Here is a 25,594-nt window from a genome sequence, read left to right as displayed (position 1 = left end):
TGCATCCTTAGACGTGTGAGCGTGGACGGCAGAAAAGAATAGAAGCGGGGGAGGGAAGCTGGAGTAAAATGAGCCATAGGGATGGGAAGCGGCAGGTTCTGGCCCCTCCCAACTTTGCCTGCACCCCCAAACCTGGGTGCTCACACAGGCCAGAGGGGACCCAGGGAAGGCAGGCTGAGTGTGAAGTTCTTACCCCCACTGGACGGTGGGCTGGTCGGGGAGGTTCTCTCCATCTCCTCAAAGGCCTCCTTGTAGCTGTGCAGATGGGGCTGCGGAAGAACAAGGGAGGAAAACAGTGGCTGTGACCCTGAGGAGGAGGGGCTCCCAGTTAACCAGCCTGACCACCGCCCTCCCCTGGTAAACACAGAGGTCAGAGGGAGATCCTCACCAGCCGTGAGCCCAACAACTCCTCACAGCCAAGAGAATAGAAAGTGGCTATTTGCAAGGCCATGGTCCAGCAGCACCTGCCTTGGGAATATTTCACAACAGGGCCAAAGAGAAGGCGTTGAGGGCAGGTTACGGAAGGCAAGAGAGAAAAGATGTCCAAACGCCATTTATATCCAGAATGACTTGTTAACCAGGATTTTATCAAATATGGGCCACTCGCATCAGAATCTTCCAGGGTGCGTGTTTAAAATGCAGATTCTTGGGCCCCATCCCAGGTCTAATAGGCTAGAATCTCTGGAGGGGGACTTGGGGGATCTACATTTTTAGTAGATTCCCTGGTGATTGTTATGCTCGCTAAAGTTTAAGACCTACTTCCTCAGACTACTGAACGTCTCAGAAATACAAACAATTTGACATTGAAATTTGATCTCCCAAGAAAACCACACACCTAGAAAGGGCTCAAAAACAAAGTCAGTCTCTAGGATCTGGCTTGGAGTTTAGAGACTATGGTCACCTACATCATACCCAGGATCCTTACCACCCTACTAAGGGGTGCCCTTTAGGAATCAAGAAGGGAACCTCAGTCTCTGTTCATGGAAGAAGTAGGGGCATAAAAGCTATTTAGGGAAGGAAATGGGCTCCAGATTCCACAAGCCTGAGAGGAGACCTAGGATGCAGGGAGGAAAAATTACTGAGTTTACTGACAGGTCATTGCAGCCCAGTTAACCATCAAGTTCCTCAATAGTTCAGGTGGGCTCCGCTACACTCTGTGGCCCCAGGATACGGTCCCAGGACTCACCTCTTTGGGCCGCCCTCCAGGATTGAGAGCGATGGTGAGAGCCAGCTCTGGGGAGACGCACTGGACAGGGGAGCGAACCCCAGGACTACGGGGGGATGCAGGTTCTGGTGACTGGTTCTCGTACTGCCCATCGCTGGCCGCCCGCCTCCGGAGAGGTGCTGGGGGCTCTGCAGGCTGCTTCTCCCGAGCTTGCACCCCTGGGAGGAATGGCAGGACACAGAGGGCACTGAGCGTAATGTGGGGAAAGGATCCGTCGGGCCTAATTCCCCCAGAGAAGGCAGTGCATCTTAGCCCTGGGGGCCCAGCTGGAGCTGGGCTTGTCTCCCCTCAGTACATCCTCCCACCAGCCTCCCTCTGCCCACACCCCGGTTTCTCTGCAGGGTGGGGGATCGGCTTAGATTGGCTGGCCTTCACCACGCATCTCCACTCTGCACAGGGTTGGGGCTCAGAGCACAAAGGACTGATACAAGAAACAGATGTCAACTTCTTCCAAGCCCCGGAGGCAGAGGGCCAGAGCTTCCAGGCAAAAGAGGGAAGGTGGAGGGAGGAGAATCAGTCTCCAAGGCGACTGCATCAACCAACAAGCAACACCAGGCCCGTGGGGAAGACTTTTGGAAAGAATGAATGATGCATCATCTTGCAAATGGTGCTCCCGAGAAGAAACCAAGAAATGACTAAGTCTTGTCACAGTGTCCCCAGCCCCAGCTGGCCCCCGGAATACTGCTGGCCTTCTCTGGGATGGCCCGACCCTCATCCAGTGCACCTCTGAAAGCTCCTTGCCGCTTCCTTTATGCCGGCCCCTTATCTGTTCACCCTTCTCTTGCCCCAAAAATGGCCCAGGTTCCAGCCTGCCTCTCCCAGCAGAGCAGCAGGCAAAGAGCCTGAAGCCATGCGCCCCATCTGCTTCTGTGCGCTTCCCTTCCATTCCGCAGGCCTGGGGATGTTGTTAATCTCACCCTCCTCCCTTCCCACTCCCTCTTCCCGCAGCTGGGCTGCCGCACGAAACCCATTGCCTCACTGAGCTGGCTCCAGAATCCTAGAGAACTTATTCCCCGGGGCCCAGAGGCCAAGACCCAGCCTGAGGGCGGGCCCCTTGCCCTCATTATCCTGCAGGAGGAAATTCCCAGCCCTACTTTCACCACCACCCAAGGGGGCAGGTGAGAAGAGGTGCTGGGAATTATCAAAGGTCTTATGAGACCCTGGCCACAGCAGCCTCAGGCCAGCACTTGTGGGCAGACCAACCGCCTCGTGGCACACGTACACACAACACACACACACACACACACACACACACACACACACACACACGCACACACAGCTGGCCCCAGGAACACGCCAGCTCAGCCAAGCAGAAATCACCCTAATTCAGACTGAATCACCATGTACCCTCCACAGTGGGGTCTGCATGGCCCTGGGGGCCCTTCAGCTCCAGCCTGGAGCAGCCACTAAGGCTGTCATGACAAGCACAGGCTGGGAAGCCTCCCTACTTGTCATGAACAGCAGGCTGCCGGCTGCCAAGTCTAGGGATGGACGCATACTCTCAAACACTCACACCATCACTCCAAGTCATGCACTCATATTATCTCATGCTTAGGAGCCCCGTCTGGAGAGCACATGTAAACGCAGAAGGTAGCTGGGTGGGGCGGTGTTCTTTATTTTTCGGGGGGGTGGGCATGTTCTGAGGCTCCACTTCGGGCTCTTCGTTAATCAGAGGCAACCTGCCTACCATCTCAACTGAGGAAAAAAGAGCCCTGGCTAAAGACAGTAAACCAGACTCACAACTGCTTTACTTAAAGCAAATAAACCCCTTGCCTCGAAGGACCTTTATTTTCAGAATAGAAAAATGGGGATCGCAGAGTCCTAACCAGGGGCTGCTATGATCATCAACACGGATGAAAGACGGGGCCTGGCTCTGAAGGGTGGGGCAGCAGCCGGGACCCTACAGCAATCCCAGGCTGCCAGCCCTCAGAGAAGCAGTCTGCACCCTGACCGGCCCTGTCCTTGGCCATGCTCCCCCCACCATCGAGCCCCCTTCCCCCTCAGGCCTCCGGGGCAGCTTGGTCCAAAGCCGCTGCTGGTTCCACTCCTGGCAAAAACATTACAGAGAAAGAGACGTAGCCATTGATTTTCTAATAATAACCGTGACAGAGGAGGCCCATTTGGGAAAGGCCCTTGGGGTTTGGAACCAACTTCAGCCCCAAGGTTAAAAGAAACGCATTAGGGCTGCTCTCAGTTCCGGCTGGCCCAGACCCGCAGCCTCTTTCTGGCAGGTACCCGTGCCTCTGCAAGGGGTGGCCAGTTTCCCTGTTTGGGGATCCGATATCTGCCCTTGAAAATTGGGTCTGTTTCAATTCGAGGCCCTAAGTCTCCCAGAGGGACAGAGAACATTCTCCCCGTTGCACCCAGAACATCCCCCACATTCTGGGGATGCAGAGGGTTGCAGCGGCCCAGAGAAGAGGCAGGACCGTTGGAGGGGCTTCTGGGCTTTGGAGGATGCGAGACCTGGCCCAAGGCAGTCAGACACTTGAGGGTAATCACACCTCTCCAAGCCGCCTCTCCACCACCACTGGAGTGGGACCGGCTCTGTCCAGAGGCAGGGGGGATGGACAGGTTGCCGTCCAAAGAGCTAGGGTCCTGCAGGGCAGAGCCTCCCTCTGCAGAAGGGGGAAGACCCGGCATACCACTCCCACGGGGACAGCCCCTCTCCCGCAGAGCGCCCACGGCCCCAGTGGCCAGCCTGGGCCTCTCACATTGTTTGAACACAGTGTCCCACTGTTGTCCGCCTTGGCAGTCCCAGATCTGCCCCGGAGCGCCTGGAGAGCCATGTTCCCTCTCTCTTGTCTCTCTCTACGGGAGGGGAGACGGGCCATGGCAGAGGGGAGAGAAGAGAGCCCCATTGTTCTTCAGCCAAGCTGGGACGTCGTCTGGACACAAGCTGACAGCCAGTGTCAGAGAGAGAACACCACTCCCTCATGTCCCAGAGGCTGACGGATAATAAAAATAGACCCCCACTCCCCACCGGCCTCCTCCCCTCCCCCACCCCCGACCCCAGGACTTTCTTGGTCTCCTGGCCCCGGCCCCGCTCTCAGGGCCTCCATCTACATGCCCCGCTCCCTGCACACACACAGGCACACGCGTACACACACACGTACAGACACGTGTGGGCGGCGCACGCAGCCTTAGCCTGGCAGGAACAGTGGTGGGTCACAGTCACCCTCAGAACCTCCATGCTCAGCCCTTCCCCAGCAGAAGAACGGGGGCCAGAGGAAGCTCATGAAGAAAGGGGGAAAGAGAGGCAGGCAAGGGACTCTGGAAGGTCCTCCCAGGAAAGCTGGTGAGTCCAGCCCTCTAGCCCCGGCAGCACGAGGAGCGGCCAGAAAGTGGCCTTTGGATTAATAACGTGCTACATCCAGAAGCCCTTTGTCATCCTCCAAGGGCTGCTCACACACTGTGGGCATCGGACCTTCCCCTCCTCCTGGAGGACAGTGGTCACCTCAGCCCGGGGCCTCCACATTGACCACCAGACCTGAAGAGCAAGGGATTGGAGCAGCCCCGTCTCCCGGGGTCCTCCCTCTGCTCCCCAGGACGGTATTGTGCTCCGGGGAACAGCTGGCTCCAAGGCTCCCCTAAAGTGGGCTGGAACTGAGGCCGTGACCCCCTTCATCTCACACACACACACACACACACACACACACACACACACACACACACACGGGCAATTCTAGGGGCTGTAGCCCTAACACACATCAATACACCTGGTTAATAGATGGAGCATGGCTGCCCACCACCCCCGAGTTCCATGGACATATGCCCTGGTGTCAGGCTTCATCACATGCCTCCCCTACCCGCCCCAGGACTGGCCACTTCCACCCCGACAGACCCAGCTCTTCTTTCCAGCCTTCCAATTTCCAAAAAACTGGATTCCTCAGCTCCAGGTGGCGGGGCTGGGTGTCCGACTGCTTGCCTGGGGCTCCAGAAGGGAGGGGATCCGGGAGGCCACCTGCTGGGCCAGGGCACCAGAAAGCCACACGGCAACCACACTAGCAGCCCCAGGGCAAGCCATGCCAGCTCCCCTCAGGACCCCCCAGAACTGCCCAAACCCCCAGGCCCCACCGAACACTGCACTCCCCACCACTGGGCCGAGAAAAGGTGGAGGGACAGGAGAGGAGGGGGACAGGAGGCATTCTGCTAGAACCATCTCCCCATTATCCATGGACTGGGAGAAGGAGGGGCCGTGAGAGCACCAGATATTGCCACTGGGAGTCAACAGTTCCCACCCCACCCCACCCCCAAGGCTTTTCCCGGAACTGCTCAAGGCCACGGCCTGGGGTAAGCCTGAGTACACCGTCTTCTCCCTGCCCTGGGCCTCTGGGCTCCGAGGAGCAGAGAAAGGATGAGGTGATTCCCTCCCCAGAGCTAAAAGTCTAGGGGTTGTGTGTCCAAGAGCTGGTGGGAGATGCTAGTGGATGACATCGCCCTCTAACAGAGCAACGTGACTCTTGATGGAGGGTCCACCATGTTGGGGCACATCAAGCCACCATGCAAAAGGCACGTGGCAAGGCTACGATCCTCCATTTGTCACATTGGGAGACAGAGCTCTGAGCAGTTCAGAGACTTGCCCAGGAGTGTCACAGAGGAGGTCACAGGAAAAGCCAGGACCACACCCAGGGCTTCTGACTCTTGGCCATGGGTCCTAGCATCAGAGATTCAGGATGAGGTCAGAGGGGGTGCCCTGTCCCCAGGGAGTGCTGTACTCCAGAATGGACAGTGCAGCAGGTGGCAGGGCACCACTCTGCGTCTTGTGCCCGCTGGTCCACGCAGAGCTCGGCCTGGCTCCTGCTGAGGCTCTTGCCGGGCAGCCCAGGTGATCTGGCCAAGGTAGCTGGGGAGCCGGGCTGTCCCAAACCCTCACTGAGCACCCTTGTTGCAAAGGCCTGCGTGCCCACGGGGGGGCTGAAAGTTCACCTAGTCACCCCGGACCCTGTTCCCAGCAGGGAAGGCCAAGGCTGGAAGCATCAGGCCGTGTCCATGCAGAAGTGGGAGCACCCACTCATGCAGAGAGGAGGGAGGCAGGAGGAAGAAGGGGGCAGTGAGAAAAGAGGTGGGGGGCAAAGAGAGAAAGAGATGGAGAGAACAGAAGAGGGAGAGGAAGGAAAGTGAGGAGGAAATGGGAAATGAGGAGGTAGAAGAAAGTGGGCAAAAATTTGGAGGAACAGCACATGAAGGAGGAAGGGAAAAGAAAGAAACGGAGAGCTCAGGTAAGTCATAAAGGGGGAAGCGGGGAGAGGAACCAACCAGAGAGAGAGGAAGATCGGAGCCGGTGGAGAGGAGGGTGCCCGGAGCCGACACTCTGCCCAGTGCCCTGCAGCCTGGCATTGTACGCTGCTCCCCACCCCACCCCGGGGAGCCGGCAGCGGGGAGGCAAGCAGGGAAGGGGGGGGCGGGGGGGGAGGACACCAGGCAAGGAAGGCACCACGCCCACGGCACAGGGGACAGATGGACACGGGACACACAAAGAACGCCAGGGACAAGGCATTTAACAAGACGAAACAAAACAAAAACAAAGAGAAAATCAAGGTTAGTCAGTGTTCTGAGTCTGGGTTCTGGCCACAGGCTGGAGGGAGGCGGGCAGGGTGTCAGACAAGATGAGAGGGTGGATCTAGGGTCTCGTTTCTCCAAAGGGCAGGTGGACTTTCTGCTGTCCAGCAGGATGCCACCCACCTCTCTCTTTTCCAACCCCAGCATGGAGCAGGAAGGTGCCAGCCTGGGACCAGGAGATTTCAATCCTGTGGCCCCATACCTCACCCGCCCTCACGGTCAACACGACCTCATCCCAGGACCTTTCTCCTCTCACGGTCACCTGCTTCTTCCTGGGTTCGGCAGTGACCCTGCCAGTCTGAACCCGAGGGTCATCTTCCTGAGCATCGGGGCATCCCTGGGCCGTTCGTTCTTCCATCACACCCCTCTTAGTAACCCTCTTCCACGGGAGCCACTTAGGATTTTCTACTCCTGCCCCAAACTGCTGGGTGCCACCGAAAAGTCCTTAAGATGAGCCTGCTGGACGCACCGTAAGGACCTGTGAGGTCCTTTTATTCCCCCCAGCTGACTCCAATCGCTCTCACAACACAGGGGCCATGCAGTGACCAATATCACCCTTTCCTGGCTTCCAGAGAACCACACCCTTTGAGTTTCCTCCACTTCAAAAGCTGCTCCATACCAGTTTCTTTGCTGGTTCCTCCTCCTGTCTCAAATTACTAAGTGTTCAAGGCTCCAGAACTCAGTCCTTCTCTATCTGTGCTCACCCCCTCCCTAGGTGATATCATGCAGTGCCTTACTTCACATGACATCATATACTGACAACTCCCACATTTCTAAGCTCCAATCTCTCCCTCATAAACTCCTGACTCATACATCCAACTGTCTTGGACATTTCATGAGCACCTCAAATCTAATGTGGCCAAAATCACACTTCTGATATCCCCTCTAAGCCTGCTCTTCCCACATTCTTATCCATCTCAATAAAGAGCAACTCCATCTTTTAGATGCTCAGGCCAGAAACCTTGACTTTTCCTTCTCTCACATCCCATGTCTAGTCTCTCTGTAAATCTTGATGGCGACACCTCCAAAATACATCTACAATCTGAGTATGTCTCACCATCTCCAGATACCATCCTGATCAAAAGCACCAGCCTCCTAACTGGTCTCCCTCCTTCCATCCTGGCCACACTGATGTTTTTAGAACAAGTCAGGTGATGTCACTCCTCTGCCCAAATCCTTCCTAAGGCTTCTCACACCCTGCAGAGTATAAGCCAGAGGTCTTATGATCACCTACGAGGCCCACAGAAAGCTGGTCCCCATTCTCATTCCCTCTCTGATTTCGGGCCCCCTACTTTCCCCATATCAGGCACATTCCTGCCTCAGGACCTTTGCACTTGCTATTCCATCTGGCACATTCCCTCCCTGCCCAGGGAAGCCTTTTCCCTGACCATCCTACCACCACCCCCCACAAACCTTCACCCCTCATTGGCATTTCACTGCTTTATTTTATCTCTATGGCACTTATCACCCATCTGACATATTATATGTATATTTGCTTATTTGTTTATTGTCCATTTCCACCTCTTAAAAAAAGGATCTTTATCTCTTTTGTTTACCACCATTTTTCCAGAACCTAGGCTAGCACGTAGCATAGATTAAGGGCACACATTGAATGAATGATGGAATGGGCCTTGATCTCATCTCCTATTTCCATGATGAAATATAAAAATTGCGTTCTCAATTCAAGTTCCCAAGGCTTGACACCAGTATCTCCCTATATCTGTATCCATCCTCTATTCTTATTTCATGAAGAGGTACCTCAGCTCCTGGTTGAGCCTAAATTATCCACCTGGGTTCCTAAGCCTAACTCCCCTTACCTCCTTAGAGACCTATTCTATCAATTTCTTTCTCTTCTATCTTTTTCTTCTCCCTCTTCCCTCCATATTCAACCTCTCTCTCCTCCCCCTCTAAAAACATTCTCATGGCTCCTATATTCACAGAAAGAAGTTCTCAGTATCTTGCTACCCTCTTTAGCTACCACCCTCTTCCCTTTTATCACAAAGCCACTCAAAAGAGTGGTTGATATGCTGTCTGCACCCTCTCATCTCTCACTCCTCAATCCCTGTCTGGTTTCTGTCACCACCACTCTATTGAAAATATGCCTTTGAAAATCACTGGGGCCACCTAATTGGCAAAAGCCCAGTGAATTTTCCTGAGTCCTTGTCATGCTCTCTCCACAGTGATATTGCTAACCTCCCACCCCTCCTCCTGGAAACCCTTTACTATTCTGACTTCTGTGATGACCGGCTGTCCTAGTGTCCTCTCTCTGGACTGAACATTTGTTCTTAGTCCCCCGTAGGACCTCCATTCCCTCGTGGCCATTTCATTCCAAGTTCTTTTCTCTCCATGCCCTCTGACATATCGAGATCTCATCCATGCCCAGAGCTTTGACCTTTACCTTTGTGAAAACGACTCCCAAATCTATAGCTCTTTCCACTCTTTTGAGCTCCAATTCCGGATGTCTGATTGCCTTCCATACATCTCTACCTGGAGGCTCCACTGTCACTCAAATTCGACATATCTAACACTGAGGTCTTCATCTTACACCAGACCTGCTCCTCCTGATAACTTCTGGCTTATTAATGGAACCATCATTCTCTTTCTATTCATGGAGCCTCAGAATTATCTTTGATGTCTTCCTCTTCTTCACCTACTACATCCAATCAACTTGTAAACGCATCAGTTCTCATCCCACCACAGCACCCTTGGCACCCATCTCTTCTTTTTCATTTCCATGGTCAGCACCCTAACTCAGCCCCCATCACCTAGGTTAGCCAATAAGCTCCTAGCATCTCCCAGCTCAAAGTCTCTCCCTTTTTGTATCCTTTCTGCCCAGACCCACTAGATACATCTTCCTAAACTACAGCCCTGATCATGGCATCCTCTCCTAAACAGAGTAATGGCTTCCTATACTGCCACTAGGTAAGATTCAGGCTCCTTAGTCTGGTATTACAACCAAACAGACGCAGGCCCCAGGCTACCTTTCTTGACTCTCTCTCACACAGCCTGTATGCTCTCAATCCACTCTATTCTTCAAACATGTCTTAAGTTTTCCTATCTTCATTATGAGCCCTCTCTCTCCAATGACCTCACCCATTTTCAAAGTCCTACCCATCTTCCAAGGCTCTGTAAAAGCCACACTCAACAAAGAGCCTCCCCAATCTCTCCAGCTGACAGTGAGCTTCCCTTTTTCTTCATTCCCACAGAACTTTCTTCATACCTCTCTTATTACAAATAACTTCATTTTAAAGTTCCAGTTCTTTTTCCCCTTTCTAAACTCTAGACTCCTTCAGGATAAGATCAACTTCTGATTTCCAATATGCATTGAAATCTCTACCTCTAGAGACACCTGAGATCAGTACAGTCACAGAATCAGGATCATAAGATAACTTGATTGGACTCAACAACTATGACTCTTATTTCCTTTTCTTGTCTTATTGCACTGGCTGGGATATCCAGTACAATGTTAAATGATAGTGGTGATAACAGGCATCTTTATTTTGTCCCTGGTGTAATGGGAATGCTTCTAATTCTAATGTTTCACAAGAAAGTGTGACATGTGCTACAGTACCTACCCTTTGTCAAGTTAAGAAAACTAACCCTACATACTCTGAGTGCTAAGCTGAAATAAGATGTAAGGAGTAGTTGGATCAAAGTGGGATGAACCAAGGACATAGAACTGAGGTATAACAGCCTCAGTTGACAGCCAAGGAAAAAAAGCAGACTTGAGGGAGAAAGGCCAGGAGAAACCAGATCATACTGATGACCATATAGAGGTTCTCCCTCAGATCTGAGGTTACTCATGTTGAAGCTTACATTCCAGCTTCTTGCAGAAGAATGTAAAATGAGAAGAAAAAGGCAGTGCTGAAAGTCTATCCCTTGGCTCCTAGACTGTTCTACAAATTAATCCTGTCGGTGCATCTTTATCTACACAAGCACTGCAGATAGGGCTACTGAAGAAGTTGTGCAAGCAGGACCTGCTGACATAAGAAATACTGTTCATGACAGGGCATGGACCCAAGAGGTCCTCTGTAGCCCTGGAGACCAAATATAACTGTCCCCTCTACGCATCTTATCCCTTCTCCTGACTGAGTCACTCACAGTTGGTGGAGGAGATGACAGCAGGGTTGGAGGACACAGGTACTGTGCCAACAATATCCCTCCCTCCATATGACTTCTTGGCAGCCAAAACCTGAGCAGCTACAGGATATGGAGGTTGAGAAGCAAGACCTCAGAAACTGGTAGGAGAGAAAAGGATGGGGTGAAAGCCACTACAAGATGGACATCCTTCTAGGGCCATTAAAGTATGGCTTCCTTCTGAGCAAGCTCTGGGAGAGCTATACAGAGGGTTCTGTGAAAAGGAGGAAACTCATCCTGCTCCCCCAGAGAAAAGCCCCTTGGATCCTGCCCATTATTAGACTAGAGTGTCACTATTCCTCAGGCCACCACCCCAACTCTGTAAAATATTGAGAGGGCCCATTCCTCTCCCTTCAACAAAACCAGGAGGAAAATGGTTTCTGCTGACAAGCCAGGTACTCCTTATCTCATGGGCCCAGATGTAGACAAAAGTAGAAGACACCAGCCCCACGGGGACCCCCATGAAGCATTTCACTCCTCGGGTTATAGAGCTACTCATCTTATGTTTTGACTCTTGGGTAAAGACAATGAGGTGATGCTACCAGGGCAGGTGAAGTCCTTGATTGCCAATTTCCAGAGTGTGAATACTGCCATTATGGCCAATTTCAAGTTACCAAATAGTTGAACTGGGGGCTGTGCTCTGCTCTGAAATACAGGAGCAGGGAGTCCATGCCGCCACACCAGGTCCTGGACTCAAACCCAACAGCCAACTGGCCTGGCCCCAGCTACTTCCCTAAACCCACCATCCATCCTCAGGGACGGTGTCTCCCTTCCTCCCTGTAGCTGGCATGGTGACTCAGCTTCCCCTAAATTTAGGAAAAGGGACAGAAGGCAGAGTCAGCTGCCCAGGCTCCCCTTCTGCTCCCTGACTACCCACCACCCTGTCAGCTGAGGGGCTTGGCACAAGGTCCCCTCGCCCCAGGCTCTGGTCCACCCTGGTCTGGGCTTCACCTCCACAATAAAACCAACTCATAGGATTTCCCGCCCAGTTTGGCTGCCCCCATGGAATGGTCACAGGCTTAGGCCAGAGGGAAGGAAGGGAGCCCTTCCTGCCCCTCCCAACATGGCCCTGGACACTCTGCCATTTCTTGCCTTTATCTCCCCAGTAAGCTCATCTGGTTGCCCCACTCTGTCTCCTCTCTCTGGAGCATAAGTCCATTCTCTGATAGGAAATGGGGCTCTGTTTCTCAGTGCCTGCTTCCCATACAGAGCTGGTCCTAAAGCAAGGACTAGCAGGACAGCTGAACAAGAAGATGGACCTTGGCCTCCCCAGAAACGGAGAAATATCCTGAAAGGACACACCAGGGTTGAACACTCAGATGGAACCCAAGGGCTTCAGGATACCCTCTCAGGCATTGCTGTGCCTCTGGGAGGGCTCAAAAGGGAACTGGAGTCCACAGAGGCCTCCCTCCAACCTTCTCCAGGCCTTCTCCACTGCAGGCAGCTGCAGAGAGCATCTCCTCTCTGCCTAGAAAATTTGTACTCCAGCCCTGGAGTCACCACCTCCAGGAAGCTTTCGCTGATTGCCCTAGGTGGGAAACCTTGCTTTCCCAGGCTCTGGGGCTTTGTTCCCCACTTCTGTTGTAGTACACATTGCTCTCTGTTAGAATTATCTGTCTGTGTACCTGCTCCCTCACTAGAACGAAAATTCCTGATCTTTGAACCTCAGTGTCTGGCTTGGAGCCTAACAGGCAATGAATGCAGGAAGGGATGGCTGTCATGTGGGCTCCTGACAGCCTCTTCCCCAGGCCAAAGCAGCACCCGCTAAGGCGTGAGGGCTGGGCCTGCACCTCGCTCCAGCAAAACCAGCCACGACCAGAGAGGGAAGGTGTGGAGGGAATAAGGAGGGGATACCCAGAACTCATGGCCCCTGAGGCTCTTACCTGCTACCCGGTGGGCCACAAGCCCCTCCAGGTTCAATGGCTCCTCCTCTGGGGTTCGGGATGGGTCTGAAGTCACCTCCTTTGGTGGAAGCTGAGGCTGAGTGGTGAGGCCAGGGAGAGAGACTGGGGGCAGCTGAGGCCCCGGAGAGCTCTGGGTGTTTGGAAGGAAGGCAGACGAGGAGGAGGCAGCTGGGCTCTTTGGACGGTAACTCTGGTTGGGCCCCGTTAGACACGGCTGATAATCATAAGGTGAGTAAGGCCTGCCAGGAGGGACAGACTCCAGGGAGGCCCGGGGAGCAGGCTCAGGGGTGCCCAAGGAATGCCCACTGGGGATGTAGCCAGATCTGGACTGGGTCAGTGGATGGGACTGGGAGGAAGAGCCAGAGAGGGGCTGGGAGGAGAGCGGGGAAGCACCAGGCCAGGCCCCAGGGACACTCTGGGACTTGTGCAGTGGGGCGGCTGCCGTGGCTGGCTCCAGATCCAGCATCAGCATATTGAGGGCTTCGATGGACTGCTCGATCTCCTGCTGGGAGGCCGCCCGCGGGAACTCGGGAAGGCCAGGCATGGGGGGCTCTGCCAATGGCTGGGGACTGGGCCTGCTGAGCCCGAAGCTCTCCAAGTGGGCTCTTTCCTGCTGGCGAGGAGGTGGGTGAGGCTGCCAGGAATTCAGGCCCCTCTGCACAGCCTCCCTGCTGCTCCCGCCCCGGGCTGGAGCTGGGGGCAGCTGGGGCTTGGTTTCCGGAAAGGACTGAGAGCGGAACATACCGCTGGGGTCATGGCCATAGTGGGAGGTGATCATTGACTGTGGCCAGGCTGGGTGGGGCCCCTCCTGCTGGTAGCCAGCTAAACTCCCCTGTGCAGAGTAGGAGGGTCGCATGGGGGCAGGGTGGCCAGCTTGGGCAGGCACAGCCCGGCTGGCAGACTCATAGGGGTATCCCCCGCCATTGACTATAGGTTCCACAGGGTAGGGCTTGTCCAGACCGTTGGTCAGTGGAGACAGGGCCTCCAGGTAGCCCCCCTCACTGGTGTTAGTGACCCCATCCAGGGAGGACAGTGTGCCCATGCTGCCCACACTGTGCCCATCCTGGTTGGGCAGCTCATCATCCAGGATGTCTGTCTCCCGCTCAGATGCCAAGGCCCTGCCATTGACGTGAACCTGGGCCGGGACGACATGGCGACCAGAGGAGGGCGCAGCGGGGCCCCCCGCCAGGCGGGACCGGAGATGCTGTGTGTGGTACATGGTGCCTTGCTTCTCTCGCTCCAAGCCAAAGCCACTGAGCAGGCGGTCCAGCTCACGCTTCTCCTTGGGACTCAGGGAAGCAGGGGCACTGGAGGGGCCGGGGGCAGGCTCATCGGTCTTGTCTGTCTTGGTGGAGGCTGTGGAGTTGCCCGAGTCGCTGCTCACGGAGAGGGTGTGCTCCACGTGGTTGGGGGTAGCCGACAGAGTGGGCCGCGTGGCGTTGACGGCCCCGGTGCTGCCGTGCAGGGAGTCCTTCTTCTTCACCTTGGCGTACAGGCTCCCATCCAGGGGTCCCTGCGTGTGGCCCACAACCTCTACAAGAGAGGGACCAGAGGGGAGACAGACAGCAGATGTCAGTGGGAGGCGGGACATCTTCTATTCTCCCGAGGAAAGCAGCTGAAAGCTTCCCTTCCCTGGATCCCCAAAGGGAATCCTCTCAGCACCCCGAGATAGAGCCAAGGTGGCAGAGGGCAAAAGGACAAAAGGACTCTTTCCCCGAGCTTCTGAGCAGAGCCCTCCCCTGCACCCAGGTTCAGGGCCAGGCAGTGGAGTCCAAGGTTGGGCCGGGGTCCTGGGGGCAAGAGGCCCCAGTCCAAAGCCTGGATCTGGCACTGCACTCGTTTCCCAAGGACCTGGGGTGTTGGGCCGAGATGGGGTCCAGCAAAGGTGGCAGGCCCGGTGTTAAAGAGGACACAGTTTCCCTCTGAATGCCAGGGCCCGTGGAGGTTCTGGAAAGGAGCTTCAGGGGCCAAGGGTGGAGGGAGCATCTTAGGGATTGAGGACACAAAAGTAGAGGTTTTCAGCAGGGAGAGGTGCTCCCTGTGCCATTTTGTCTGAGATGGTCTGGGGACCCCATGAGCAATACTTTCTCTGAAAGGAAAAAGTGAGCGCTGGGTGGCTAGAGGCCAAAGGGCTGACTCAGGAACGAAGAACTTCCCTGCCCAGAGGAACTCAGTGATTTCACACCCTGTACAGTCAGCAGTCCAGCTTCCAGCCTTGACACACACACACACACACACACACACACACACACACACACACACACACACACACACACCTCCCTTCCTCCCCCTCCAAGGCAGGCCCCCAACTGGCAAGAAAAAAAGCCCTCTCCCAAACTCCAGCCCAGACACCAACACACTCACACACAGAAAACCAAAAGACATCCAGAGACACACACTCCCACCAGAAATCACCCAAATCAAAAACACCCGGACGCATGCACTCATGGAGTACACCAGACAGCCCCAGCACCGTGGTCAGAAAGAGCAGGTGTGGATACAAATACACAAATACTAATGTTAACAGCTAACATTCAGGGAACACTTTGCTACGTTTACACATATGATATTTCTAATTCTGTGAGTCAGGGTTGTTATGCCTATTTTAAAGACGGAGAAACTGAGACGTGAAGCCATTTATTTGCAGACACATAGTACTTGGTAAAGCTGGGATTTTAAATCAGAGCTAATTTTAAATTTTTTAAAAAACTAAATTAAAATCAAAGCTAAAGCAGAACTTCAAAGACCACACAATTTTTTATTATTCTACACTGTCATATCACACACACACACACACACACACACACACACACACACACACACACAGAATAAACACATAGAAAGTAGCAATACCCCAAAATAAATACTGAAATTTAAAGCCACAAACATTTCAGAAAATACAAGCTCCTACCATGCCCAAGGATCAGCCCTCAGGCCAGAAGTGGCAGCCTCTAAAAATAAACACTCATACAGAAGTCCACGGCCAAAAACAAGTGATCAGACAACCGCAAAACAGGAACATCCTGATCAACACACACACACAACAAACCGCAGGCCAACCAAATGACGTCACCCAAGCACTAGCACCGACATGCCCGACAAGGCACATCGTCCACATACACCCCCTGGGGGCTGGAGGCTCTGCCCATTCACTTAACTCTCCAAAACCATCTCTCTGCCCCCAGTTTTCCCTGGGGCTTTGGGGTCTCAGCCAGCAGCAGGCCCCAAGTGACACTGGGCCAGAGTGTTGCCGCAGCCCAGGGCTCACAGGGATGGCGCTGGTCTGAACTGGAAAAGGGTTTTGGCTGAGAAAGGTCTGATTCTCCGAAAACCTGCCCCTTGTTCCGGGACCCCAAAAGGCTACGAAGATGCAGTTATACACATGCTGCCTCTCCCAACTCGCATGGCATCATCCCTAAAGGGGCCGAAATGTAGATGAGAAGCTGCCCCTCATGCTGTGTCCTTCCAAAGAACCGGGCTCCATGTTATACACACAAAAAAGAGACTCTGGCTGGCTGTTTCCAGAGGAGAAAAGTATTGCAGACAGAAGGCTCTCATCCACTCAGATTTTGGAGGGTGGTTCCCATGAGGATGGGCCCCTCACACCATTTAGTGGCAGTCCGAAGAGCTGTCTTTCCTTCTCACTGTACCCAGAAAGCTGCTGGCCCATTCCTAGGCCCTGGCCCTACTCTCCAGCCCACACAGTGAGATGACAGAGTATTTCTCCTGGGCCTGGGATCTCCTCCATCCCCTGAAGCCCCTCATCTCCCAGGTCCATGCGCACATAGGCCGGGAAGCAGCGGGGAGGAGCAAAGCAAAGGGTAGAGTGTCCAATGGCCTCCCATTTATACTCAGAAGGCAATGAGAACCACTGGGTGCAAGACAGAGCAGACCTGAGAGTATTCCTTCCTAGGAGAAAGCAAACCCACTCCAGCATCTCACTAGGGTTCACAAAAGAAAAGCTGTTGGCAAGAGAGATAAGAAAGCATCTTCTGGGCTTCCCTGGTGGCGCAGTGGTTGAGAGTCCGCCTGCCGATGCAGGGGACACGGGTTCGTGCCCCGGACCGGGAAGATCCCACATGCCGCGGAGCGGCTGGGCCCGTGAGCCATGGCTGCTGAGCCTGCGCGTCTGGAGCCTGTGCTCCGCAACGGGAGAGGCCCGCGTACCGCAAAAAAGAAAAACAAAAAAAAAAACATCTTCCAAGACAGGGAGGGAGAATTCACACTGATTACCACTACCTGATATCTTGGCCCTCTGGGCCACGCCTTACTCTTCACTGACTTTGAAAATGCCAGTATCAAATTTATTCTGCCACGACGTCATTTACCCCGACATGGGCTACTGTTCACAAGAAAAACATCGGGATGATAACTGCCAGGCAACTAAGACTTAGTAAGAAAATCGAAGAAGTGTAAACTGTTTAATTAAATCCCATTTGCCAAGTACAAGTGGAAATGCCTGTTCCTGATCTCAAAGAAGGGGCCGGCTGCTCCTGATGCCCAGTGCTGGCAGCATGCTCCAGGCTGTGCTACACCTGCACTGGGTCATCTTCCTTTTCAAATCAAGAGGAGAAACTGAGGACACCCAGGCCCCTCCTAGGTCTGTCAGCCCCTGTGAGGGCTCTGCTGAAATCCCAGTGCACCTGAGGGGCACGAACACCTGCTGCTCCCATCAGGAGTGACGGAAAGTGCCCACATCCCTCATGCCATACAACACGCTTGTCATCCCCTTCTCCCCATCAACCACGTCCACATTAAGAGCTATTTACCAGGACCGCAAGAAGCCGGAACACCATGTCGGTTTCAATCTATTAAGGCAGGAAGGGCAAAAGAGAGAGGCGGGCAGAGCAAAGAGGAGTGAAACAGAGTGGGGGAGGAGGAGAGGGGACTCCGAGAGGTGAGGGGAGATGGCTTCAAGGCTCTTAAGGGGCCACCAGATCCATCTTGAAGTCCCAGCGGCCTCTATGGGCCCAGCCAGTTCAGGTAAAAACATCTCAGATGAGAGGGAGTTGGACACCCAGCGGGAGGGAGCAGGAGATAGAGGGAGGGACCTGCCTGGATGGAGCTGTGGGTGCTGAGAAGGGGAAACACAAGGTATAGGCAGCCCAGGGGGCTGAGCTCCCAGGCCCCCAACCCGGGCCAGCCTGGACATCCTGCCCATTTCTCTAGGGAAGTGGAGAAGTCTCTTCAAGGCCCTGTTTGCTTTGTCTGATTATGCCTGGCTCTTCCCAGCAGCTGCTCCAAGCCCTGGACTCCACCCTCAACGCTGAGCTGGATTGCAGCAAGGGGCCCTTATTCCACGGCAGCCGTAATCCAGATGTGCGTGTCATGCTTCTGGAAAGCTCTGAGGAAAATCCCCAGCTGACTTGGACGTGGACCTACTCTCTACTCCCTACCCCTAGGCTCCCTCCAGTGAACTGCGGAAGTTCGGGTGTAGCTGGAAGCACAGCACAGGCCAGTACGCAGGAGAGGAAAGATGTGTCCATTCCACACACTTCAAAAGGAACACAAGAAATAAACATGGGATGCTAAAGTGATAAAGGGTTTGGGCAGTTGCTGTCTAATTGTGATGTTCATAAGAATCTCCTCAGGGGATTGTTAAAAAAATGTAGATTCCAGGGCCCCATCTCCAAAGATTTTCACGCATAGATCTAGGGTAGGGCCAAGAATCAGCATTTTAACTAGCTCTCAGGGGCTTCTGGGTAACATCTTGAGAAACCCTGACCCAGGTGGTCAGCATTTTGAGCCCTGAGGTTAAGGACCTCCGCTTCTCTCACTAATGTCAAGTGGGGAGATGTCACTTATTTAGGCCAACCGGGAAAAGTCAAGGGTGCCAGCCTGGTGGACTGCAAGAAAGTGACTCAGTGACGAGAGACCCCTCCCTGTCCAAGAGCAGACCCGTTGTGCACAGTGAATGATTTATTAAGGTCTTCAAGATGGGGCCCTTCATGATAAAAAGTCCTTTGGGTCCATGTCCAGCAGAATAAAAGCTCATTACAATACATTACCCGGAGCAGTGATGACCAACCAACGTGGAGGAAAATCAATGCCGTGCCAATAGGAAGAGGCACGGTGCCCACCCTGGACACAGGCGGTTTAGAGGCAGACGGGGGCCCCAGCAAGCCAGGAGGGACTCTCAGCTCCTTAAACGTGGGAATGAGGCATCCAAAACCACGTGTGTCGGGCAGGTAGGTGAGCTTTGACAAACAGTGAAGCTTGGCCAGGACGCAGCCAGGAGAGCAAGTTCTGGGTATGTTATCCCTTTAGCCACGACCTCTTCCCCAGCCACGGGGTGGGGAGGTGGGCTAAGGCTGGGCGGGGGGGAGGCGGCTACTGAGAAGCAATGTGTGAAAGCCAGAGGAAGGGTACCAGGGAGGCCAGAGGGATGCAGTTCTAGAGAGGAAGCAGAGCGGAAGGGCCCCTCCCTCCCCACCCCCTCACCAGCTCACTCAGAAGGATGGCCCCCATCTTAACGGCTAATTCAGCTTGTGTTCACCACTAAACCTCCTCCACCACACGAAGCCTGGCCTCCGAGCCCATCAGGTGAAGATTCAGACGCTTACTTGCAGGTTTACCGAGTGACAGGATTCAGGCGCTCAGCACCTTGAGTTAGGCCTGGCACATCCACAGGCACGCTAACCTCTCCCCTTGCCGGCCATGCAGACCTTTTATCATCTGGCCACCACCTGCCTTTTGAAGCCTCCCCTTCACTGTCCTCAACACTCCAGACACGCCCCACGCTACTCACACTATTCACGTGCTCTTTCGCACCCTGTGCCTCGCACACGCTGTTCCCGCTCCTGAAAGGCCCTTCCCCACCCTGCTCCCGCAACTCCCAACCTCCCTGGCAAACCTCTTCCTCCTCCTTCAGGCTTAGTGTGAACCTCTCTGGGAAGCCTCCCTTGGCCTTACCCCTTTCCTACAGTCCGCCAGACTCAGATAAACCTTTTTCCTGTTCCCACTGCACTGTTCCCATGGCTGTAACACTGGTCACCCACTGGACAGACACTACTGTCGACCACGTTTGTCTTCCCCACTAAGCTCCTTGAGGAAGGCCTTGACCTCTTTCTCTCTCTCCTCCAGTCCCTGGTTCGCAGAGAGTACCATTCACAATGTGGTCTATGTCAACAGCGCCCCTTGGAGTTCAATGCGCAGCTCACACAGCTCTACAGGATGGCCCTACAGAGCGCAGGGCCTGGCACACGTGAGGTGTTCCATCAAGCTTCTTGCATGACATTAAATAAAGCTTTATATAGTCCTGCCAGCCACTGAGATACTGTTCTCCCACTGCCACCCAGAGAAGTGGAAAATCAGGGACTCAAGGTGGACCTCGAGCTTGTCCCAAAGGGAAGAGACACCGCAGCCAAAATATCATGAAAGACGGGTGTTGGTAGCACAGGCTGGACCCCGTGCAAGTCCTTGTAAATTGGCTGAGCCAGAGCCCACCCTATGGCACCCCCCACAGGACGCCTCAGCCACACTCTAGCCCAGTCCAGTGGACATTCGCTCTCCTAGCCGAGGACCCCCTTGCGGTATCTGAAGAATTCCCCCCAGAATGCCCAAATACAAATTTTGCACATAATTTCAGAGGGGTGATGGACACCCAGGGTAGGTGTGAGAGGAGGGGTGGAGGATGGAGAGAGCTGTGGGGAACCTCAGCCCCATGGCTCGACCTGGGGGTCCTCCTGAGACGCCCAGGCAACGGCAGCAGGGACCTCCCGTGGCCCATCTGTGACAGTCCCGGACTCCACCCATGCTGACCTCCCCGCGCAACCCTCGCAGCCAGCCAGGGCCTGAGGCAGCCCTTTGTTCGAAACACAGCTTACAGAGAGTTCTAGAACTTCTCTAAATAGGAAAGGGCTTCCTCGGGGGCTCTGAAGAGCTTCAGAATTAGGGGTTGAAGACCGAGTCTCTGCAGGGGAACCACAGAGAGGAGACACAGCCTCTGAGAGGCAAAGCGAGCAGGTGACAGGTGCAACCTCAGGGACTCGGGGCCACAGTGGGAAGTGTCCACTGGTGCCACACTGACAAGCACGGGGCCCTGTGGGTAGGGACGGATGAGTCTGGGTGTGGCAGACACCTGTCTTTCTTCCTGTTTAGCAGCACTCAGAGGGAAGCCACTGCATTTTCAGATACTGGAGAGAAGAGAACAAGATTCTTCCCAGGGCTGCTGTCAATCTTTACACAGGTGGCTCTGTCCCCTGTACAAGGGACCTCACCAGGGTCACCCCAAAATCTGCCTCTGTGGACCCAGGGAGGGTCCACACCTGGCCGCCTCCGCCAATCTGCCGAGGCGAGAAAGAAGGAGGGAGGCACTAAGCCCAGGGCCCAGACGGAGCCCCCGTCTGAATTTCAGAAGATGGAGAAAGTCACCATCCAAACAGAAATGGAAACCAGAGCCGCCTCCCACCAGCGGCTCCTGCCCGTGGCTCCCGGGACCAGCTGAGCCGTGAGAGCATTTTAAAAGCCATGGGGTTTGGGGAGCTGACATGCCTTGAGGGCTCAGTTAATCCACTGCCCACCCCTCATCTTACAGGACAATGAGCTCTGTAGGCTCCGGGAACCCCCCGAGGTCACCCAGCTCGAGGGCTACAGACTCGCCTCCCTGCTTCCAAGTACAGCACTCTTCCCCCTAATGGCGCTTCAAGGTGAAGACGCTGGAGGAGCCTGGGGGGCGGGGGCACTCTCCAGCTGTGGCTGCAGACCAAGAACCTCACGATATAAGATACGGAGCTGGGTCAAGTGATGATGAGAGATGCGTCCCCAGGGCCTCCTCAGGAAGGACCCACACACTTTACACAGATACCATCTTACTTGCATTCCTCCAGAGAGAGGGGAGTAGGCACAGAAAACCTCACGGTGACCTTTCTTTCAGACCCAAGGGACCAGGGCCTGGAGGGTGAGTGACCGGCCCGGTCACGGGCCAGCCCACGCCAGTGGGGTGAACGTGAACTTGCACACCAGCCTCCTGACTCCAGCCTGGACTTCAGCTCCCACGCCAGGCACTAGAACCAGAGCCTGGCACTCCCAGTCCCCTCCCTCGGCCTATCCGGGCAGCAGATATCACAGGCACACTCCGGATGGTAAAAATAGCTCCTGAGCCCACAACAACCGACGTCCTTCTTTGCCAGGCCAGGGCACCCGCCTGGACACTCAAAGATTCCTGGCCAGGGGCACAGTCGAGCCGCCAAGAGCCCTGCCAAAGTTGGGAGAAAGCCATGAATGGGAGCCCACAGGAGGCCAGTGGGGGAATGGTCAGCCCCGAGGGTGCCACGAAGTTCAGACCACAGAACTGGGGTGCGGGTGCTGTCCTGAATAAACAGGAATGTTTCGGGGGCGAGTCCATGCCTCTGCCACATGCCCTCTGCCCATCCCATTCTCTCCCGCCATGAACCACTACCCCAAAGGGTGAGGCCGCTCAGATCCACCGCCCCCCTCCAACGCAGCAACCCCTCAGACCCGAGGCGGCGGCTCTTACGCATTCCAGGGCAGCGAGTCCAGGAAGGAGGTGGCCAGGTCAGCCCCATCTGCCTCCAAAGGCAACGCCAGGGGCCACAGCCCCACGCAGACCCACGCCCTTACCCAGTCCAGGTCCACGGCAGCCCCCAGCCCCCAGGCCCAGAAGCCACCCTCCACCCTCTCCCCGGATCCAGCGGAGAGCCACACGAGGACACACACGGGAGAAACAGCCGCCCGGCAGACACTTACCCTCTGGACAGAGAGGGAGCGAGGGGAAGGAAAAGAAGCGCTCTGAATTGATCTCTGCTCCTTGTGCCTCAAGTTTCAAATAATCCGTCCATGGCTGCAGCTCCCAGCGCTGTCTGTGTCCTACTTGGGCTCCCTCGGACTGTCAGAGGTGGGAGGAGCCAGTGCCGCCTGCCTGCCCTGCCCGTGGCTCTGGAGCACACACACACACACACACACACACACACACACACACACACCACTCCCTCCCTCTGCCTCTCGCTCACGCGCACGCTCGAGCTCGCGCGCGCGCGCGCGCTCTCTCTCTCTCTCCCTCCCTCGCTCTCTCTCTCTCTCACTCACTCTCTCTCTCTCACTCCCTCTCCCTCTCTCTCTCTCTCCCCCTCTCAGCTCGGCTTGCTCTGCCTCACTCTGGCTTGTAGGAAGCCAGTGGGATAAAACTCTGTCTGTAATTTCAGCCAGCTGGGTCCCCAGGGCTTCACTTATCATCCCGTAGCTATGCAGCTCTTGAATGACATCACAGTGGCTTCCCAAGCCCTCCACATGGAGTGAGAAGTGGCCAGGCCAGCCCATCTCCGGCCCCAGCTCCATCCTAGTCCAGCGATGGCCCCAGCCCCGTCCAGGCCCAGGCCAGCCCAGCACAGCCTCAGAACTGCTCTGGCCCGGCCCCAGTCCCAAACCCACTGTGGCTCCAGGACCCAGAGAAGAAGTGGGAGAAAAGCGGCTGGGATGTGAGGGAGAGGGAGAGGGAAGGGTGAGAGCTCCTATGAGGGTATTGAGATTTATTTCCCCAAATTTTTCCACATTTTTTTCCCATTCTCAGCAAATGAAAGGCAGAACAGATGACAACAATTTTCCAGCTGCTGAACAATAAGGTGGAAATCTTTTTTTTCCTCTCTCTCTCCCTCCTCACCACCCAGCACACACCGGCCGCAGGGCAGAGTCTAGGAGCCAGGACACTTCCTTGGCTTATAAAAGGAGGAAAACCCTCACAAGCTCCTATATCTCCCAGAGGTGACCCTGGGACCTAAATGGAGGCACTGGGGTATCACACATGCAGAATGCTGGGAGGGATGGGAGCCCCAAAGTGAGATATGCAGTGCAAAGCTTTGGATTCTGACCCAGGAAGCTTGACCGTTCTTGAGGCCTGACTTTGGGAAGGCGAGTGTGTGTCTGGCTCAGGACACTGACCTGCCGGGCCACCTGAGATGCCTCCAGGTCACTGGCTACTGGTATTCCATTTGTTCCCACCCATGACAATCACGAATGGCGGAGAAGATAACTTTTTGGAGTGTAGGTGATGTCTACCCTCACATCTAAGCAGCTAGATCCAAAAGAGCCCCCTCAGCTAGAAGCCACACGAGCTGCCCAAATGACCCCACCATCAGCCTGGTTTGCCCTGAAAAGTACCAGTAGTCCCTAACTGACAGCAGGACACCAAATTCCATCTCTTATTCGCATTTCAATTGAATGCCCAACCCAACTCCCACAGGCAGTAGGAGATGGCCTAGGATTTGCAGCCAGGCCAGCAGTGGCTTCCAGGCCTGGTGTCTCCTTGACCGAGCCCCAGTTAGTTTGCCACCCCAAAGTGCTTCTACAGCCACCCCACGCTGATGCCCAGACCTTTCACAGACAGGTCGGGCACCGCAGGCCCGGGAGGGAGAGGCATGCCGGGTGCAGGCCACCTACTTCTCCCTCTTCGGAGCAGACACCTCATCCCTAGCCCCCTCCCCATTGCCAGCATCACTAGCTGCTTCTTTCTGAGAGTAAAGAAGAAAAATAAGAACAAAAATGGTGCTCTGTACTCTGGCCCTTGCCCTATCTTAACAGCATTTTCACTGATGAGATGGGGAACACCCCAGCCCAGCGTCAAAGACTTCCCAGAAACCATCAAGAATGGGGAAGGGAGAAGAGGGGTTGCATGCCTCAGGCTCCAAACTGGGGGCAGAAGGACTTCCAGTTTACCCAGCGCAGGACTGTTGTGAGACCACAGTTTGGACAAACTACTGTAATTATGCTCTTCCCTCCACAGAGCCTTCCGGGACTAACTGAGAAACGCCAGGCTCTTGAAAGGGTACGGTCAACCAGTCCACCCAACAGTCCCTACCCTTACAACAGTGTTAACCTAGATTTTATTTGCATACGACCTTCATGTTTATCTGCACATCTGAATCCCATCAATAGTAGTATTTTGATAGGATTTTGTAAAATTTTTTAAATAAATTTAACTTCCAAGTAGTTCAAAGCATGAATATCCATGATATCACAGATTTGGTTGTGAAAGCTATACACTTTCTCTTCTAATATGTTTTAAAACAAATAGACTTAAAATCATTTCATATATAATTACCAGTCTGGCCAATGTACCATACTTTGGAAACACCACCATACGACAGTCTCTGTAAGTAGCAACCCGATCCCATGGTTCTCTGCTACCATCCAGGGACTGGCTGCACCAGAAGGCTCTGGGGAGTTTTATAAAAACCCTGACCCCCCTGGCCCCACCCCAGACCTCCAGAGGCCGAACTGCCAGGGGTGGGACCTAGGAATCTGAATTGTAAAACGCTCTCCAGTGGAGAATGCTGGGCAGCCAGGTTTGGCAAAAAATGGTCCTAGCTGTACTTCACTGTTTTCAATTATAGGGATCTTACTCTCTACTCCAAAAGCCCATTTCATCATTAGATGGCTCTAACAGATAGATTTTAGCTCCCTGACTTTTCCACTAACCTTGTGGTGCCTGATTGGGTGGCTCAGACAAGCCAAATCTCAACCACATGAGAGCTTCAGACACTGAATGGGATGTGCAAGTCCTCCGGAGTGTCTCCTTTGACAGACAAACCTCCCCCACTCCCACCCCCAAAGTCCCTGAGCCCACCGTACCTCTCTTTGCTTCTCCTCACCACCTGAGCACTTGTTACCAGTGGTTTTTATCACTGAAGCAAGGGACGACCCATGTGGGCCCTCTGATCTACGAGGAGCACCACAGGCCTATCGCCTTCCAGTTTCTGGAAACCATGCCTTTAATAATGCAACCTAAATTAATACCCAGCCCTTTTGACTCGTT

At 54.4% G+C, this 25,594-nt stretch overlaps 1 protein-coding gene across 10 annotated transcripts in view; it reads right to left on the bottom strand.

Annotated features, from left to right (window-relative positions):
- The window catches only part of TNS1 (tensin 1), a 207,079-nt gene that overhangs the window by 34,669 nt on the left and 146,816 nt on the right, over window positions 1–25,594 (bottom strand). For 9 of the 10 annotated variants that reach the window (XM_032638367.1, XM_032638364.1, XM_032638365.1 and 6 more), the window contains 4 exons: window positions 12,805–14,358; window positions 6,482–6,568; window positions 1,187–1,383; window positions 194–269 (listed from right to left, as the gene is read on the bottom strand). In XM_032638367.1, the coding sequence (XP_032494258.1) occupies window positions 194–269; window positions 1,187–1,383; window positions 6,482–6,568; window positions 12,805–14,358 (1,914 nt within the window). The remainder of the gene's footprint in view (window positions 1–193; window positions 270–1,186; window positions 1,384–6,481; window positions 6,569–12,804; window positions 14,359–25,594) is intronic. The other variant, XM_032638366.1, reaches the window with a different exon arrangement.

The sequence above is a fragment of the Phocoena sinus genome, chromosome 7 (assembly GCF_008692025.1).
Source record: "Phocoena sinus isolate mPhoSin1 chromosome 7, mPhoSin1.pri, whole genome shotgun sequence".
NCBI classification, from domain to species: domain Eukaryota; kingdom Metazoa; phylum Chordata; class Mammalia; order Artiodactyla; family Phocoenidae; genus Phocoena; species Phocoena sinus.
Note: the sequence above shows the minus strand (reverse complement) of the source record. Positions and strands in the feature narration are given on the sequence as shown.